Raw genomic sequence first — 17,105 nt, forward strand, 5'->3', positions numbered from 1 at the left:
GAGGCTCTGCCTCAAAAAGAAGGCAGCTGAGCTGCCTTCTTCAAAGACAACATTATTTTGATCAATTGACAATCTGCTTAAGAGGCTTCCAGCGCAGGAAGTTTGTCATGAATTTGACTGTTTTTTGTGGCTCACATTGTGGCACAGCCTTTTTCGAGACTTTATCAAGCGTCTCTTTCTTTTTTATGTTTTTTGTGGCTTTCACTTTGGAGTGAACCCGCGGCACACTGCCAGACTGGATTACCAGCCATCAAGTGTCTCTCAACATAATAGTCACATTAACTTACCTGTCTCTATCAGGTTTGATACACACACATACACACATACAGTACATGCACAGTAACGCCCATGATTACAAGGAAGAAATCTGAAACATTCCTAGACATGTTGACCAGTACAAAAATGCACATATACACATGCATGTAACCATAAATGTATCATTTAAACAGTGTCCTACACAGGCTTTATTTTTGCAATATTCTACACAACATTGGAGACAATTATTTCTCTCTCTCTCTCTCCCTCTCTCTCTCTCTCTCTCTCTCCCCCCCCCCCCCCCTCTCTCTCTCCAGCTGCTGTTGTACGTGTTACGTGGAGGTGGCGTGTGTCGCTGGCTCTCTAACTCGGTCATCAGAGGCTACACCACGGCAGCAGGAATACACGTGATAGTTCTGCAGATGCCACTGTTGACCGGCATAGCTGTACACAAACACACTGGACTACTGCCCTCAGCATGGGTGAGTTAAGGCAGGCAGGCAGCCGTCCACACTTTTCCAACAATTCCAACCCAGAGATATCAATCCATGCTGCGTGTTTGTGCGTGTGTGCGTGTGTGCGTGTGTGCGTGTGTGCGTGTGTGCGTGTGTGCGTGTGCGTGTGTGTGTGTGTGTGTGTGTGTGTTTGTGCATTCCTATGTAGACTCTAAAAGACGTCCTGTCAGGAATGACCAGTGTGGTGCCAGGAACTCTGCTGGTCTCACTGGTTTCCATAGTGATCCTTGTTTCAGGCAAACTGCTGAACGAGCGCTTTAAAAACAAGCTCCCTGTCGCCATACCATGGGAACTAATACTAGTGAGAGACACACACACGCACGCACGTACAGCCCCAAACACACACACGCACACGCACGCACGGCTGCACGCAAGCAACACACACACACACACACACACACACACACACACACACACACACACACACACACACACACACACACACACACACACACACACACACACACACACACACACACACACACACACACACACACACACACACACGCGCACGTACAGACACACACACACACACACACACACACACACACACACACACACACACACACACACACACACACTCACTCACTCACTCACTCACTCACTCACTCACTCACTCTCTCTACCTCTGGCCTTTCCTCTCTATCCCTGTACTCGGATAAACAGATGCTGGCTCAGACTCAGTGACAGTGATAAGTGGTTCCGGATGGTGTTTCATGGTTACTGTGTGGTGTGTACGTACTGTAACAATGTCTTTATCACGTGTCGTCTCTCACATTCCTACAGTGGCGTGCACAGATAGGCACTAGGGGTGCTAGAGCACCCCCTGCCCTTTTGACAATGTGCCCTTTTTTGTACATTGTACACTGTACAGTATGTGGTCCATGGTGACATTGATCAATTCTTGATAAAAAGCTTCTAATATAGTATTTAGGCCCCAAAATCTATAAATCTCACACTATTAAGGCAACCGGCCGGTTCCACGCCTTTTCCCCCCACTTTTTCTCTTTCCCCCTTTTGGCAAGCTCACACTTGTGTGGGCTCATTTGGAATATGAAGTTTGGAACACTACAAAAGGTATTTCAATGGGCACATTAAATATAATTAAACTGGTAAAAAAAAAAGAAAAAAGGACCGTTTATAATCTGTGGCAGAGCAGTTAAAATAATAGAGTTCTGAGGATCATTAGAAAGAGACTGTTTATTTTAAACATAACTATGTTTATATGTGTGCTTAACCAAACACATATAAACCACATAATTGCATATAATCACATCAAATGTATATACCTGATTGTTTTACAAATATGAAAGCAGCTGTAGATGGACTAAACTGCACAATCTAACTTTAAACAGCCTGTGTGCACTCCCACGCTTGTCCTGCCTGCCTGCCCGCCCCTTATCACAGATCACCTGCAGCAACACAAATGACAAATAGTTCGTATCTTCTGTCTTCTAACAGTGCTTAACATGTCCTTGCTTTCCTTTGTTTTCTCAGATCATCTCGGCTACAGCCGTGTCGGTGCAGATGGACCTCGCTGGTCAACACAGAGTCCAGGTGGTGGGACACATACCCAGTGGGTCAGTAGAGCCATAGTAGACAGTAGACACATATTCAATCATTTATTCTTGAATCATAGGGGTGCAACAGTTAAATAAAACACGTTTCTTGATTAATCAATGACTAATTTAAGTAATTTAAGTAAAGATAATAGCTAAGATAATAGTTGCAGCCCTGGTGTCTCACTACCAACCATTTAAATAATGTTATCATTTTTGTCTTCTTATTTTCTATGCCCTTCCCCTAACGACCCAACGACCCCTCTATCTCAGGTTCATGTTCATTTATTTGTTTGTCCCCGAGGGGCGATTTGGTTTACAGCAAGGCATAACACAGGCAGGTAACATGAAATACAAACACACAGTAAAAAGGCACATAGTACACATAGAACAATAAAACAGGGTGGCAGTTCAAGGTATCAGTGTAACATTGAAATTCATAACATTTTCAGAACAGTTGTATAAATAATTCATACAAGCAAGTCAGGTGACAAGTTACCTCCTCCTCCTATCGGCATTTAGAGCCTGGATAGCTACAGGCACGAAGGAGAACTTATACATATTGCTTTTGGCCCCTGGAACTTTTAGGCGAAGGCCAGAGGGAAGCAGCTTGAACTCAGAGCTGAGTGGATGGGAGTTGTCCGTACAAATGGACGTGGCTTTCTTAAGCACCTGATTTTTAAATACTTGGTCTAGAGTAGACTACTGAAATTAACTCCGGCAATCTTTGAGGCCGTTCTCACAATCCTACGAAGGTGGTTTTTGTCCTTTATGTTTAGGTTTCCATACCAATCTCTCTCTCTCTCTCTCTCTCTCTCTCTCTCTCTCTCTCTCTCTCTCCAGTCTCTCTCCCCCAGTCCTCCCCTCTCTTTCCCAGGCCAGCGTGCTGTTCCTTCCTGCTCTGTCTGTGGCTCTGGTGGGGTTCAGTTTCCTCTCCACCATGGGCACAGTGTTCGCCCACAAACACGGATACCACGTTGACTCCAGTCAGGTGCAAACTTGTTTGCTCTTACACTGTGTTATGTTTCCACCCAATTCACCTCAGTTTGATTAAGTTATAGCAAAACTAGTCAATCTGAATTTCTTTCAAATTGGCCATCTGGGCCATCTATTTGTAGGGTGAACTCTTCATGTTAACATAGACTGTTGAGATAATTTAATGTCTGAACATTGTGGCTATCAATAGTAGTACTAGCCAACAACATATGGAATATATATTGAGATTTCATTTATTCATACTTATAACCTTATGTTTTGTTTTGTTTTTTGTAAAGCATGTCCTGATTCCTCATCACTTTAGAGTTTCTGATGCAATTAAGTTTTAATTAAATTTCTGCCCTCACTGTACACACCCAGTTAAACATAATTGAAAACAGCTCAGGGGATTTCACTCCATCAGATTGAACGATGAAGCAAAGCGTAGCGTAATGGAAAATGTGGTTTACAGCCTTTGGCTGGTTATTTTTCCTGAAATGGGAAAAGGATTTGCATGTACAGCAGCCATTTATTTTGATGATTAACTCCATACTGTTGCTTGTATTTTATCGTCCCAGATGGTTAGTTGAATTGTGGTGATGTTCCAGATCAGAATAAGTCTCTGCAACAAAGCAGTCAGATACTTACACAAGCTCTATCTTTTATGTCTGTGATCAGCTGATTGGTACGGTGACAGTCATCAACTATCCTGTTGAAGATGGTTCATCTCTTTAAGCAGCTGTATTTCTCTTGCACACAAAGACTTATAAAACTCTGTTTAGCAGAGGATGGTTTCGATCCATCGACCTCTGGGTTATGGGCCCAGCACGCTTCCGCTGCGCCACTCTGCTGACAGACACCCCAGATGGGACTCGAACCCACAATCCCTGGCTTAGGAGGCCAGTGCCTTATCCATTAGGCCACTGGGGCTATAACTAAAGTTCTAGGGGGTGCCATTTGCTATGGCTAGCACTCAAAGAGCTGGCAAAGGCAACTAATTGTCTGTTTTGACAGTGATAGACACGTGACCTGTTTTGTCTCTAGTCAAAGGATCTGTGACAATGGAAAGGATGTGAGGATCAATACTGTGTGCGTGCTAACACACACACACACACACACACACACACACAGTGTATACTATAGTATACAGTATATTATAGTATAGTATATACAGTATACAGGTATATATAATTTATTTATTAATATTATAATATGTTATAAATTAGATTTGACTGAGGGACTGCCATTGGACTTTTCGGGAATCATAGCTTCAAATTGACATATTGGTTGTTCAGTTTGACCAACCAGTTTTGGAGATATTGCTTATAGAGTAATCTCTTGCATAGAAACAGCGAGTTGAGAAAACAGGCTTGAAAGGTTCACTTCTGTGGACTAACATAACATTACACCTAGCCACATGTTTAAGCATTTATTCCATATTTACGTTGATTTCAGCTCTTACACTTATTTCAGACATGCTCTAGTATGTGAAGAGTCTGCCTGTGCTATTAACTCATTTTGGAAAAAAGAAAAAAAAGGTTTTCTCCTTATCTGGTGAAAAGCTGGAGTTTGCGCGATGGCAGGCTCCCGGTCAAATATGGTCACATATAATGCTGATCTATCTCACGTGCACGTGCAAATATGCTTCTGTAGACCATACAGTACATGTATTATTTAATCAGAAATAATAACACCCATTAATGGTCTCTCTCTCTGCTGTAGGACCTACTGGCTCTGGGTCTGTGTAACTCCATTGGAGGTGTGTTCCAGTGTTTTGCCGTCAGCTGTTCCTTCTCTCGCAGTATGGTGCAGGACAGCATCGGGGTGAAGACACAGGTTGTTCATTTATATTGATTAAATATACCTCATGCGATCATTGATATATTTCAGGCTTCATTGCAGTGCTGTTTTTGACAGCAAATTTAGATTTTAGTTTTAGTCATAGTCTCTTTGAATAGTTTTCATTTAGTTTTAGTCACATTAGTCACCCAGAATGTCTAGTTTAAGTCGACTAAATATCATATGTTAGTCGACTAAATCTAAAATGCATTTTGGCGGGCCTTGTTGCCGTCGTATATTGACTGGTTTTACACCTGCTGAAAATAGCCGACAAAGTGTTTTTTTTTTTACTGGGGGGTCATATTTCGACAGCAGGAATTGCCATAATTTGACCCCCCAGTATTAGGATGTATTAGGATGTATTAGGATGTTGATATTCATTCATTAGTCAACACTCCCCACTGACGGGTAGTAAACCCCCCCCCCCCCCCCCCCCCCCCCCCAGAGAGGACGTATAGGGCCTTAGTCCTACTCCTCCTCCCAGCCAACACTCCCCACTGACGGGTAGTACCCCCCTCCCCCCCAGAGGACGTACAGGGCCTTAGTCCTACTCCTCCTCCCAGTCAACACTCCCCACTGACAGGTAGTTACCCCCCCCCCCACACACACACACACACCCCATGAGTGTCTATTTCAAATTGAATTGCCTGTCATAATTTGACCCCCCAGTATAGGGCCTTAGTCCTACTCCTCCTTCCAGTCAACACTCCCCACTGACAGGTAGTTACCCCCCCCCCCCCCCACCCCCCCAGAGAGGACGTGTAGGGCCTTAGTCCTACTCCTCCTCCCAGCCAACACTCCCCACTGACAGGTGGTTACGCGTTGTGAGCTTGTAGATCTGCTATTTTCAGCATGCAACCAATTGTAAAATGGCTTATACTGGATCTCTTGTCCACTAGTCCCTTCCTAACATTTTAGTCTAGTTTTTATTTGTTGACGAAATTGTCAGTATATTTAGTCTTAGTTTTAGTCATCATAGCTTAGTTTTCATTTAGTTTCCATTTAGTTTTCAACACTGCTTCATTGGGGGGACCTTTTTATTTCTCTGGTCAGATGGCTGGTCTGGTGTCAGCCCTGATGATTCTAACCATCCTGTTGAAGATTGGCCATCTCTTTGAGCAGCTGCCAAAGGTCCAAAGGGTTCATTCATATCACATCTAACATCTTGTTTTCTTTTACTTTACCACTCTATAGTGGTTCCCAAACATTTTCACGTCAAGGACCCCCACATTGACACGTATTAGCATGCAGACCCCCATTTGAAAAGATAAGCCAGGGACCCCCATAAGAGAAGAGTTTTACGGCTTTTTCAAGGACCCCCAGTTTGACATGCATATTAGTCTACAGACTATAGCATTTCTATCTCTGGGACCCTCATTTATATTGTAAAATAAATGTTAATTTAACTCTGAGAGTGTACAAATGGTTCCATTTGTACACTCTCAGAGTTAAAGTCCCATAAGGGTCCATTTGGTTCCAAACTCCCTCACTATCATTTAGCTGGGGACCCCCTGGAACTCCCTCAAGGACACCTGGGGGTCCCCGGACCCCATTTTGGGAACCACTGCTCTACTGTATGAAGTTCATTAATTTTAAGATTTAAACATTGCTGATATCACATGAATGCATTTGACTTAATTTAATTTACTACAGTATAGTTTACTACTACTGCGTGTGCGTGTGTGCGTGCGTGTGTGTGTGTGTGTGTGCGCGTGTGTGTGTGTGTGTCTGTGTGCTTGTGTGTGTGTGCATGTGCATGTGTGCGTTCGTTCCAGGCTGTGTTGGCAGTGATCATTGTCGTCAACCTGCAGGGGATCCTGGCACAGTTCAAAGATGTGTGTGTGCTCTGGGCATCGGACCGATTGGACCTGGTAGGGCACACACACACACACACACACACACACACACACACACACACACACACCCTCTCTCTCACACACACACACACACACACACACACACACACACACACACACACACACACACACACACACACACACACACACACACACACACACACACACACACACAGGTTTTTCAGGTTTTTCAGGTTTTTCAGGTTTTTCTTTCAGGCTTCCATTAAGAATAAGAAACAAGTGCCCACAAACTTCAGAAGGCAATTATAGAATATTTGGAATATGAAAAATCTGACTGATACATCTTGATTGCGTGAGTTGTGTGACCCTCATGAAGGCCTCTGAGCCGACAAGACGTTGGTCACCTGCGCGTTTACCTTTGCCAAGCCAGAATGGCTTTTTTGCCTCAACTGAACGGGAGTGCCTTCGATTCTTCTTAAAGGACCACTTCACCACTTTTCAACGTATCTTCATATAATAGGTCCTCACTAGCCTGACCCAGAGCGAGACATTTCTCGTCTAGAGGGGCGGGTCGCGCCTCAGAAATGCGCGCACCCTGATTGGATCTCATCGATCTGTCCGTCACCCCCGGCCCCTCCTCTCCCCCCTAGTGCAGCGCTACGTCACATCATTTAGAGCGACGCCCACCCGGAAGGGTTGACTCCCACTTTTAGACTTGTTCAGCCCACGGCTTTTTCCAGGCTTTCATCTTTCGCGCAGACGAAATGAAAGCCTGGCTATCGAGGCTAGGTCCTCACTAATAATCATGAAAAAATGGCACGATTTATTTCAACTCAGTCTGTGTCTCATAGGAGGGCTGTGGGCAGTTTAGAAACCATCTTCCAGTGACATCATCATTAGGCAGATTATTTTTAAACCAAGATTTTTTTTACAAAAATGTTTAGATTTTCATTATCGTGAGAACGATAGCTTCCATTTTCGCATTGCAACTTTTCAGAACTAGAAAGCCTGCCGTTTCTATTAGCTTGGATTCCCCATCGATGATGTCACTGGAAGACGGTTTCTGAACTGCCCACAGCCCTCCTATGAGACACAGACCGAGTAGAAAAAAATTGCGCCATTTTTTTCATGATTATTAGTGAGGACCTATTATATGAAGATAGGTTGAAAAGTGGTGAAGTGGTCCTTTAAGTTCGCCTGATTCTCTCATTTGGATGTCAGCCTATACTACAAAGGGAAGGAAGTTAAATCTACAACTGAACCCTCTCCAAATAGCACCTGTTTCAGTTTCTGATAATCACGCAACGCTTCCTTGTCTCTTTTAAAATTTTAAATTAAACAGAGTTGTGTGAGTTTTTGTCAAACTTTGTAGGCGTGTTCGAACAAATGTCTGCTATTTTTTTAACATCTTGGTGAAAATGTGATGCAAATCTTTCAGAGTGAACGTTTTTAACTCAAATCTTTGCTTCTGGGGGTGGGGGGGGGGGGGCTTCTGGAACAACATATTTTCAGATGGGGGTCGGTGGCCAAATATACATCATTTTTGGGGTCCTTGACATGAAATATTGAGCACCACTGATACAGAAACATAGGTATTTCAGAAAACTGTCAGGATTTAGAAGACATTTTTTTAAATTTCGACTTCGTGCCTAGATGGCTTTAATAATGTTGATAATGACCGGTTCAAGAGTTAAAGTCCTGTCTCTCCCCCCATATCTCCCTTTCAGATGGTCTTTGTGGTGTCTGTGATGTCCACCCTGATCTTCAACCTGGACCTGGGTCTGGCCGTGGCCGCAGCCTTCTCTCTGCTGGTTCTCATCTACAGGACCCAGCGGTTAGTGGGAAATACCATCAGTACACAGTGTTAGTTAAAGATGGAGTCCACCCTAAAACATGATCATCAGGTCTAATTCTTTGTACAGTATTTGTTAAAATGTTGTTTTTATGTGGGCACGCCCACCAGTTCATGGTTTGCCTGGTGGGTGCAGGTGATGGGTGGTGATCCACCTGAACTGAAGCCGCACCCACAGCTGTAGTTGTATGATAAAAGGGGAGGGGTTAGGGGAGGGGCTGATAGTGTGATGTCACTATATTACTGTTTATTTCATTGGCCCGTTTGACTGTCAAGGGTTCAACCTTCAGGAAGAAACCCTAAATACAAAGTTAATACACCACTGCACTAGTGTCTAATGAAGTACTGTCACCGACATACACATGAAAAACTGGAAAAATACAAAAATTGTGGCACTCCCTCTTTAAGGTCCGGCTCTCAGACCATAACAAAGAAGGGAAACAAGAATGGGAAAAATGTAATTTATTAAATAGAATCATTAATTTTAAAGTAGAAATAACACATTGTTTCCAACAAAAACTTGGCAGGGAAACTAATCTGCCCAACAAACTGAGGACTGAATCAAACAAACAATATGCCCTGTGTGGCCATGCTCAGGTGTGGCCCAGTACAGGCGGAGGAGAAAGAACCACTGGCAAGGTGGCTCTTTTATAGTGATTGGAGGCACTGGCCAGCTGCCTCCAATCCTTGATTGCCACCACTCTCCAACCAGGTCCCATCACACTGAAATACAGATTAGTATTAGTAAAGCACACACATAAACCCTGACATAGGCCAAGTTTTAAATTACCTACACTGGAACTCTTGATTTTATATGCACCTTATGTATGTTAATATACTTTTTGATTTTAATACACCTTCCTGTTATTTGCTCTTTTCCTTTCTTCTCAGATTCTCTTCTCCATTTTAACTCTTCCTGTTAACTGCAAGGTTAAGGGCAAAAATGCATTTCAGCCCCTCTTTTCACCTGCGATCGTTTGACAATAAAGTTGTTTCTGATTGTGGTTGGTTGTCTCTGCTCTCTCTCTCCCTACAGTAGTTCCTCCAGTGTGTTGTTGGGTCACATCCCCACTACAGACTGTTACAGACCCCTGGAGCTCTATACGGAGGTAAGCATAGACAATAACACAAGGATGTATGCTTTTGGTTGGGTTGTTTCGCTTAGTTCAAAGTTCAAACGATGTTTTTTTTCTTTCTTTTTTTTTCTTACATTTGATTCCATTACGTAATCCATCAATGTCAAAACATGTTCTAGAATGTATATTCTAGGGTTAGTCCCAATTCTTGATTCTAATTGGCTGGTTTCTGATTAGACCACGTAGTAAATCTCACACCTTCAATCACTTTATATCATTACCAGGTGTGTTACATTGATCCCGCAGCTCTGTAGCTGCACTGGGGAAGGGGAACACTTGATTGCCTTACAAACCCTGGCTGTGTCTCATAACTAATGCAAAAAGCACAACAATGCCACGTAGTCCACACTAAAAAGGATCTTTGACTGAAGTCCCCCATCTTCTGTCACACATCGAAGCGCCACATTCTCCTCAGAAGCATTGTGTCTTAGCTCTGAGCATCAATGCCTGTCCGTTTCTCCGTTGACTTGTGTGGATGTACGTAATGACACGGTACATTTCGGGTGAATTAATCGCATAGAAAAAAATGCAAGGAAGGACACTTTTGGCATTGAGGTCTGGGTTATGTATTCACCTTGTCAGTCAATGAGACACTATTTTTGGATTATAATGTTTTAATCAACGATATATGTTATATGTCAGCAGTTTGACTAGCTACATCATGAGTAAGTACAAAACCAAAACGTCTACCAAAGTGTGAAATGATTAGGCTTTTGTTGTGCTCTCTCTCTCTCTCTTTTTTTTTTTTCTCTTCCCACCACTCCACTCTCTCTCTCTCTCTCTCTCTCTCTCTCTCTCTCACCCTCTCTCTCTCTCAGCCATATCCATATCTGCTTGGGTATCTCCCCCAAACCAAACTGTCGTCTATGATTAGAAAGTGTTTTTCTTATTTCCCATGTGAAAGAACATGGGTTCCATTTTCAGTGGTTGGGCCATTATCTTCTACTCTAAAGTTACATTTACCTCTATTATGTGTTCTGAAGGCAAGGCAGTTTCCTGGAATCACTATCATCTCCTGCTCCAGCTCTCTCTACTTCGCCAATCTTCAAATGGTCTTCAATGACATTAGAGGGGTACGCACGCACGCACGCACACACACACACACACACACACACACACACACACACACACACACACACACACACACACACACACGTCACACGTCACACACACACACACACACACACACACACACACACACACACACACACACACACACGTCACACACACACACCCACACACACACACGCTCGTATTACTATATTATATTTGTGAGGACATCGACAATTTAGGATGGCAATTTTCTGCACTTATTATTGTTTTTTAAAGCTGTAAAGCCCAAAACTGCATATCTACGTAACTTGTAGACCAGCTAGCTATCAGCTATTAGATCCGCTATTTTTGTTGAGTGACAGTGCCATGCAACTAAATAAGCAGTGTTGATTTCGTTGACTAAAACTAAGACGAAAAATGTTCGTCGACTACCTTTTTTCACTGACAAACTAAATGGAAACTAAGCTAGTATGATGACTAAAACTAAGACTAAATATACTGACAATTTCGTCAACAAATAAAAACTAGGCTAAAATGTTAGGAAGGGACCAGTGGACAAGAGATCCACTTATAAGTCATTTTACACTTGGTTGCTTGCTGAAAATAGCCGATCTACAAGCTTGTAAAATCAGCCATTACGACGGCATCAAGGGCCACCAAAATACATTTTAGTCGACTAAATCAACTGTAGATTTAGTCGACTAAAATCTTATGATATTTAACTGAAACTAAATGAAAGCTATTGAAGAGACTATGACTAAAACTAACATCTACATTTGCTGACAAAAACAACACTGTAACTAAGTCTAAATGAGGCATAACTCAACCTAACCTTGAAATTTGTCATTTTGATCCTAACCTCAACCTGAATCTTTTCTATTTCTCAAATTTTGCTATAGTGGGTGCTAATGTGGTCCTCACAAGTATAATAACACAAGTGCACGCATGCACGCACGCACGCATGCACGCAAGCGACCGCAGCGCACGCACACACACACACACACACACACACACACACACACACACACACACACACACACACACACACACACACACACACAACGGGCAAGGTTATTATGGTTATTATCTATAAAAATCTGAGATGATGGGGTGAGATGGAGGAGAGAAGTCATAAATGTGTGTGAGGGTGTATACAGTATAGATCTTTATATAGTGTGTGCGTGTGTGTGTGTGTGTGTGTGTGTGTGTGTGTGTGTGTGTGTGTGTGTGTGTGTGTGTGTGTGTGTGTGTGTGTGTGTGTGTGTGTGTGTGTGTGTGTGTGTGCGTGCGTGCAATCCGTGCATGTGTGAGGATAGGCCTTTTAAAATGTAAATGTATATCCAGCTGAGTCATTGCATTTTCTCTACATAATAGTGTCGAGACCTCCCACACGGTACCTCTGTCTCACTCACCTCACCTGCATGCTACTTTCACATGCCTCAATGCCAGCATCTGCACATAGCAGGGGCCTCGTGTGTGTGTGTGTGTGTGTGTGTGTGTGTGTGTGTGTGTGTGTGTGTGTGTGTGTGTGTGTGTGTGTGTGTGTGTGTGTGTGTGTGTGTGTGTGTGTGTGTGTGTGTGTGTGTGTGTGTGTGTGTGTGTGTGTGTGTGTGTGTGTGTGAGTGTGAGTGTGAGTGTGTGATATGAATGTTGTTACTACCCAGTAGTGCGTGTGTGTGTGTGCAGCTGGTGAAATATGACATCATTTTACTCTACGTATGTGTGGCAGGTGTATGCGAGTGTGTGCGCAGACTGCGCACACACTCGCATTTGACTACCAACTAGTCTTTCATGAATACAACACACTGCTATTAGTGATTGTAACACAGTTTATTTGCATAAAATGTGTAAAAACATAATATCCGAGTACAGTAATAGGTCAGAGCAGAGCACATGGATTGGCTCGGGGCTTTGTTTAAAACTCTGTTTAGCAGAGGATGGTTTCGATCCATCGACCTCTGGGTTATGGGCCCAGCACGCTTCCGCTGCGCCACTCTGCTGACAGACACCCCAGATGGATGTCAGCAGGTAGGAGGCCAGAGCTTATAGGAGGCCAGAGCATTATCCACAGTCCACTATAGAATGAGCACTTCCGCATTCCATTGTTACAATGGGAGTCAACGCTAGTGTCGCCACTCTCTTACTACTGTATATTACTCTGGCCCATATATACAGTAGGCATGTATGGAGTTTTGGTTGACCATATTTGGACGTATAAAAAACTGCTTGTCAGTACTTTATGTACTTTAATTGATTCATTTTTAAGCCATGATATTCTACTTTTGTATGAAATGGGAAAAAAAATTATAAACTTCCAGTGATCCCACCATTAAAAATTTATGTTAGCAGAGGATGGTTTCGATCCATCGACCTCTGGGTTATGGGCCCAGCACGCTTCCGCTGCGCCACTCTGCTATCAGACACCCCAGATGGGACTCAAACCCACAATCCCTGGCTTAGGAGGCCAGTGCCTTATCCATTAGGCCACTGGGGCTGCTGTGAAAGCATTAGCTTCTGTCAAAGCATACAAAGCAGCACTGACGAGCTGTGTGTGGAGTAGAGGATGACGGTGACACAGCAATGGATTTTCACTCCCGTCCCATCCCACTCCCACAAAACAAATCACACCTGTGTGAACTAAGTGGTGCAACTCTGAGTGGGGGTCTCCGGAACTTCCAGACCCACAGGGTGCCGGCCCAGTTCCGGCGAGGCGCCCCATGTGACCGCGTAAGAAACGGTTGAGAAATGACAGAGTTACCGCGTAGCAGACAACACTCTCTCTCTCACAACTGTGGTATTCTCTCTGTCTCTCGCATGCACACATGCTCCACATTGTAATTAGCAGGCAACACTCTCTCTCTCTCTGTTTCTAGCTCAACAGCGCCACTTTTGCACCTGTTGGTACCACAGACAGACAGACAGACAGACAGTGCTGTTTCTTAAAAGTCCCATCCTATGGTAGAATGACTCCCGAATCCCGATCCCATCTTGCTTGTCTAGTCTTACAATGTCATTGGTCATGATATTTGCATATAAATACCCCACACAGAGGCAGAAATTCACACAACTTCAAAATCTCTGGATTTTTTTACAATTTTTAACTTTTTCACTGGAAGGTATTCCTCACAAAAAAGTTAAATCCGGTAATATATATATATTTTTAGTTATCATTAGAATGTCTAGAACATGTTCATTTATTATTGTGAAAGATATCCCCCAAATGTAAATTATTATTATTATTATAAATGTGCATGACATTTGCATGAAAAAAATGTTTTAAACATATTGTCCTCTCCAAAGTACTCCATCTGAATGGTTGAAATCTCTTTTTTGCAAGTAGAAATATATCCGGGTCTTGCAGGGTCATTAGGAAAGGAAATGGATTTTGTGTTCTTTTTTAGATTACTGTTTTTCCATGCAGTCTTAATTCAAAAGATACAAGGAACAATACAAATTTGAATCCCATCCCGCAGGAATCCCACCTGAATCCTGTGACCTGCGATAATCCCAACAAAATGTCATCCTGCTCCCAAACCTTAAAGCACCCCTGACCTGACCAACCTTAATCCGGTCGTTTTAATGCACCCCTCATCAACCTTAATCCGGTCGTTTTAACGCACCCCTCACCAACCTTAATCCAGTCGGGACGAATGCCATGTCTAACCAAATTACTGTATGCCTCCCCTCTGGGTATAGATAATTGTTATAATGCTGGCCACAGTCTCTGTGGCGCAACTGGTTAGCGCGTTCGGCTGTTAACCGAAAGGTTGGTGGTTCAAATCCACCCAGGGACGAAGATGTTTTTCTCAAAAACATTCACCTTAGATTGGCCCTGGACCTACTGTATGGGGTGAGACAAAATGTTGATACTCTTGTTTTCCCTTTCTTTGCTTCAAGACAGTAATGCGTGGACGGAAGGACAACCCAGCTGTGGATCAAAGCTCTTCATGTTTCTCCTCTCCCTCATCCTCTTCCTCAGTCCGGACAGCAACGCACAGACACTGTGTGGTTCTAGAACTCAGCTCTGTTAACTTCATGGACTCCATGGCTATGACAGCTCTATGCAAGGTGAGGAGCTATTTCCTTAACACAATCAGCGCCAGGATTTCTTTCAAAATAGGAGCTCGTGGTGCCGGGCAGATATGGCAGCTATTACTCTGAAAGCCAGGGGCTTCCGTTCCGTACAAAACCCGGGAGGCATAATGTTGCTTGCTTACCTCGCTATGATTACGATGGAGTCTCTCTAGAAGCGTTAATATTTTAAACAATAGGCATGTTGAAGTCAGAAATGGAGACCGAAGTATAGCCATCTTTCTGAGCACTAAACAAGGAAGTGAACGGCAGCATGCGGTCCTTAATTTTATATAATACAGGTCTTTATGACAAAATAGTAGGCTTCAATTGCAAACGTTTCAGTGCCACGTTACATAGTGACAACTTTGACGATGGAGAGGGCCACTATAATTCCACACTCACTCCAGAGGGCCACGTTGCATATTACTATCGTAGCAAAAATTGCCGATCTACAAGCTCAAAACACTAGCTATTTTTGCTATATTTGAATTTAAATCCTGACTTGTTTTTGCTGTGTTTGAATTGGAAATTTTAATTTATTTCAAATGCATTTTTACTTATGTTAACTTTATGATTATGATCTTAAATACAAATGCATTGGACATAAAAAAGACAATACAATTAAAATACTAGTCATTCAGCTAGTAATTAAAGTGGGTCATGTTTGGAATCAACAACTGAAATCAATAGTATATCAGTATTCTGATATTAACCTGAGGGCCACATTAAGTGAAGGTGAGGGCCGCATGTGGCCCCCGGGCCGCCAGTTGCCCATGCATGCAAGAGATTGACGGCATACTATTTTGTAGACAATCCATCAGACTGCAGATTATGTGTACTGTACTGTAGTAACAATACTGTAGCCAGCATGAGATAACTACCCAATCAGCTGCTGCGTTGTGCTCAAATGGCACCTGGTTATCACAGCTAGATGGCCTTTCAAAGTTCAAACCTTCATCTGGCTGTCATTCCACCAGAGGAATTGTTTGTAAGATTCTGCAGAATGAATCCAGTTTGATGCATTCAGATTTTGTTCAGACATCAATCTCTTAGAGGCCCGCGCTAACAAAACTATTTTTAGCCTCCACCAAAGTAATTATGCAATGCCATTCAGACCAAGTCTGAATAACGGCGTGGGAGGATTTGAATGAATAATCAGCCTCAGCCTTCCTCAGCCTTTATATTCTCAGAAAATGAACTTTCTACTCGTATTTCCTCAGAGATTGACTGCCCCGATAATCTCCCCTTCTCTTTGTCTGGAAAAACTGTCTATTAACCTATATAATTGGTGGTATAATGCTAATCATAGTACTGACAATATGAATGATGCTGCCATATTTCTCACAAATGCGTGCGTGCACACACACACGCACACACATGTGGAGTTACACTGAGTGATATGTCTATGTGCAAGATTCCTTGGCTTACAGACAATCACACATATAGTCCATGTTCCATCACTCAATGTTGAAACCATAGATATAAAAAAAAGAGATGCCTCATTGGCCGCTGCAGTTCGTTGGACCGATGTGTGTTGAAGGAGGGGCGGCACGTTACGTCACGCTGGCCAATCACAACACATCTTTTCTGCGATTTATCAGACCCGAACATGTGCTCTGTGACGCACGCTCTGTGACGCACGCTTCGCAAGGAATCTTGCGGAAAATGTTGCCCTCCCTTGAGCACATTCGGAGCCGGAAAGGGCGTCTTCGTTTATATGTCTATGGTTGAAACACTCATAAATATCCCAGTCTTTTATAAACAGATGTAATGGAGGCATTAACATTTGTACTGTCTAGACGTGTCGTCCACCCTTCCTCTTTATGAAGCTAATGACAAAACATGAAAGCACGGCCTCTGTTGAACACATGCAGAGAGTCAACATGAGTTATCGTTTGCATTATGAAATGATTGTAGAAATCCTCCATCATTATGTATTGTTCCTCTGTGTGTGTCACAACAAGGGTGCTTAATGTATTTTACTTTTAGGTTGTGGAAGAATTGGAGGTCCAGGATGTCGGCATGTTTTT

The 17,105-nt window shown here is 43.0% G+C and overlaps 1 protein-coding gene across 1 annotated transcript in view; it reads left to right on the plus strand.

The window, feature by feature from the left end:
• The window catches only part of slc26a6.1 (solute carrier family 26 member 6, tandem duplicate 1), a 30,078-nt gene that overhangs the window by 5,796 nt on the left and 7,177 nt on the right, over window positions 1–17,105 (plus strand). Inside the window, exons 5-16 of the mRNA XM_083769194.1 lie at window positions 573–737; window positions 919–1,071; window positions 2,268–2,350; window positions 3,173–3,320; window positions 5,027–5,140; window positions 6,197–6,274; window positions 6,919–7,014; window positions 8,688–8,794; window positions 9,849–9,921; window positions 10,932–11,021; window positions 14,899–15,069; window positions 17,065–17,105. The exon at window positions 17,065–17,105 is cut by the window's right edge and continues 14 nt beyond it. Of these exons, the coding sequence (XP_083625320.1) occupies window positions 573–737; window positions 919–1,071; window positions 2,268–2,350; window positions 3,173–3,320; window positions 5,027–5,140; window positions 6,197–6,274; window positions 6,919–7,014; window positions 8,688–8,794; window positions 9,849–9,921; window positions 10,932–11,021; window positions 14,899–15,069; window positions 17,065–17,105 (1,319 nt within the window). The remainder of the gene's footprint in view (window positions 1–572; window positions 738–918; window positions 1,072–2,267; window positions 2,351–3,172; window positions 3,321–5,026; window positions 5,141–6,196; window positions 6,275–6,918; window positions 7,015–8,687; window positions 8,795–9,848; window positions 9,922–10,931; window positions 11,022–14,898; window positions 15,070–17,064) is intronic.

This window comes from Protomyctophum parallelum (assembly GCF_964188405.1).
Source record: "Protomyctophum parallelum genome assembly, chromosome: 7".
NCBI classification, from domain to species: Eukaryota; Metazoa; Chordata; class Actinopteri; order Myctophiformes; family Myctophidae; genus Protomyctophum; species Protomyctophum parallelum.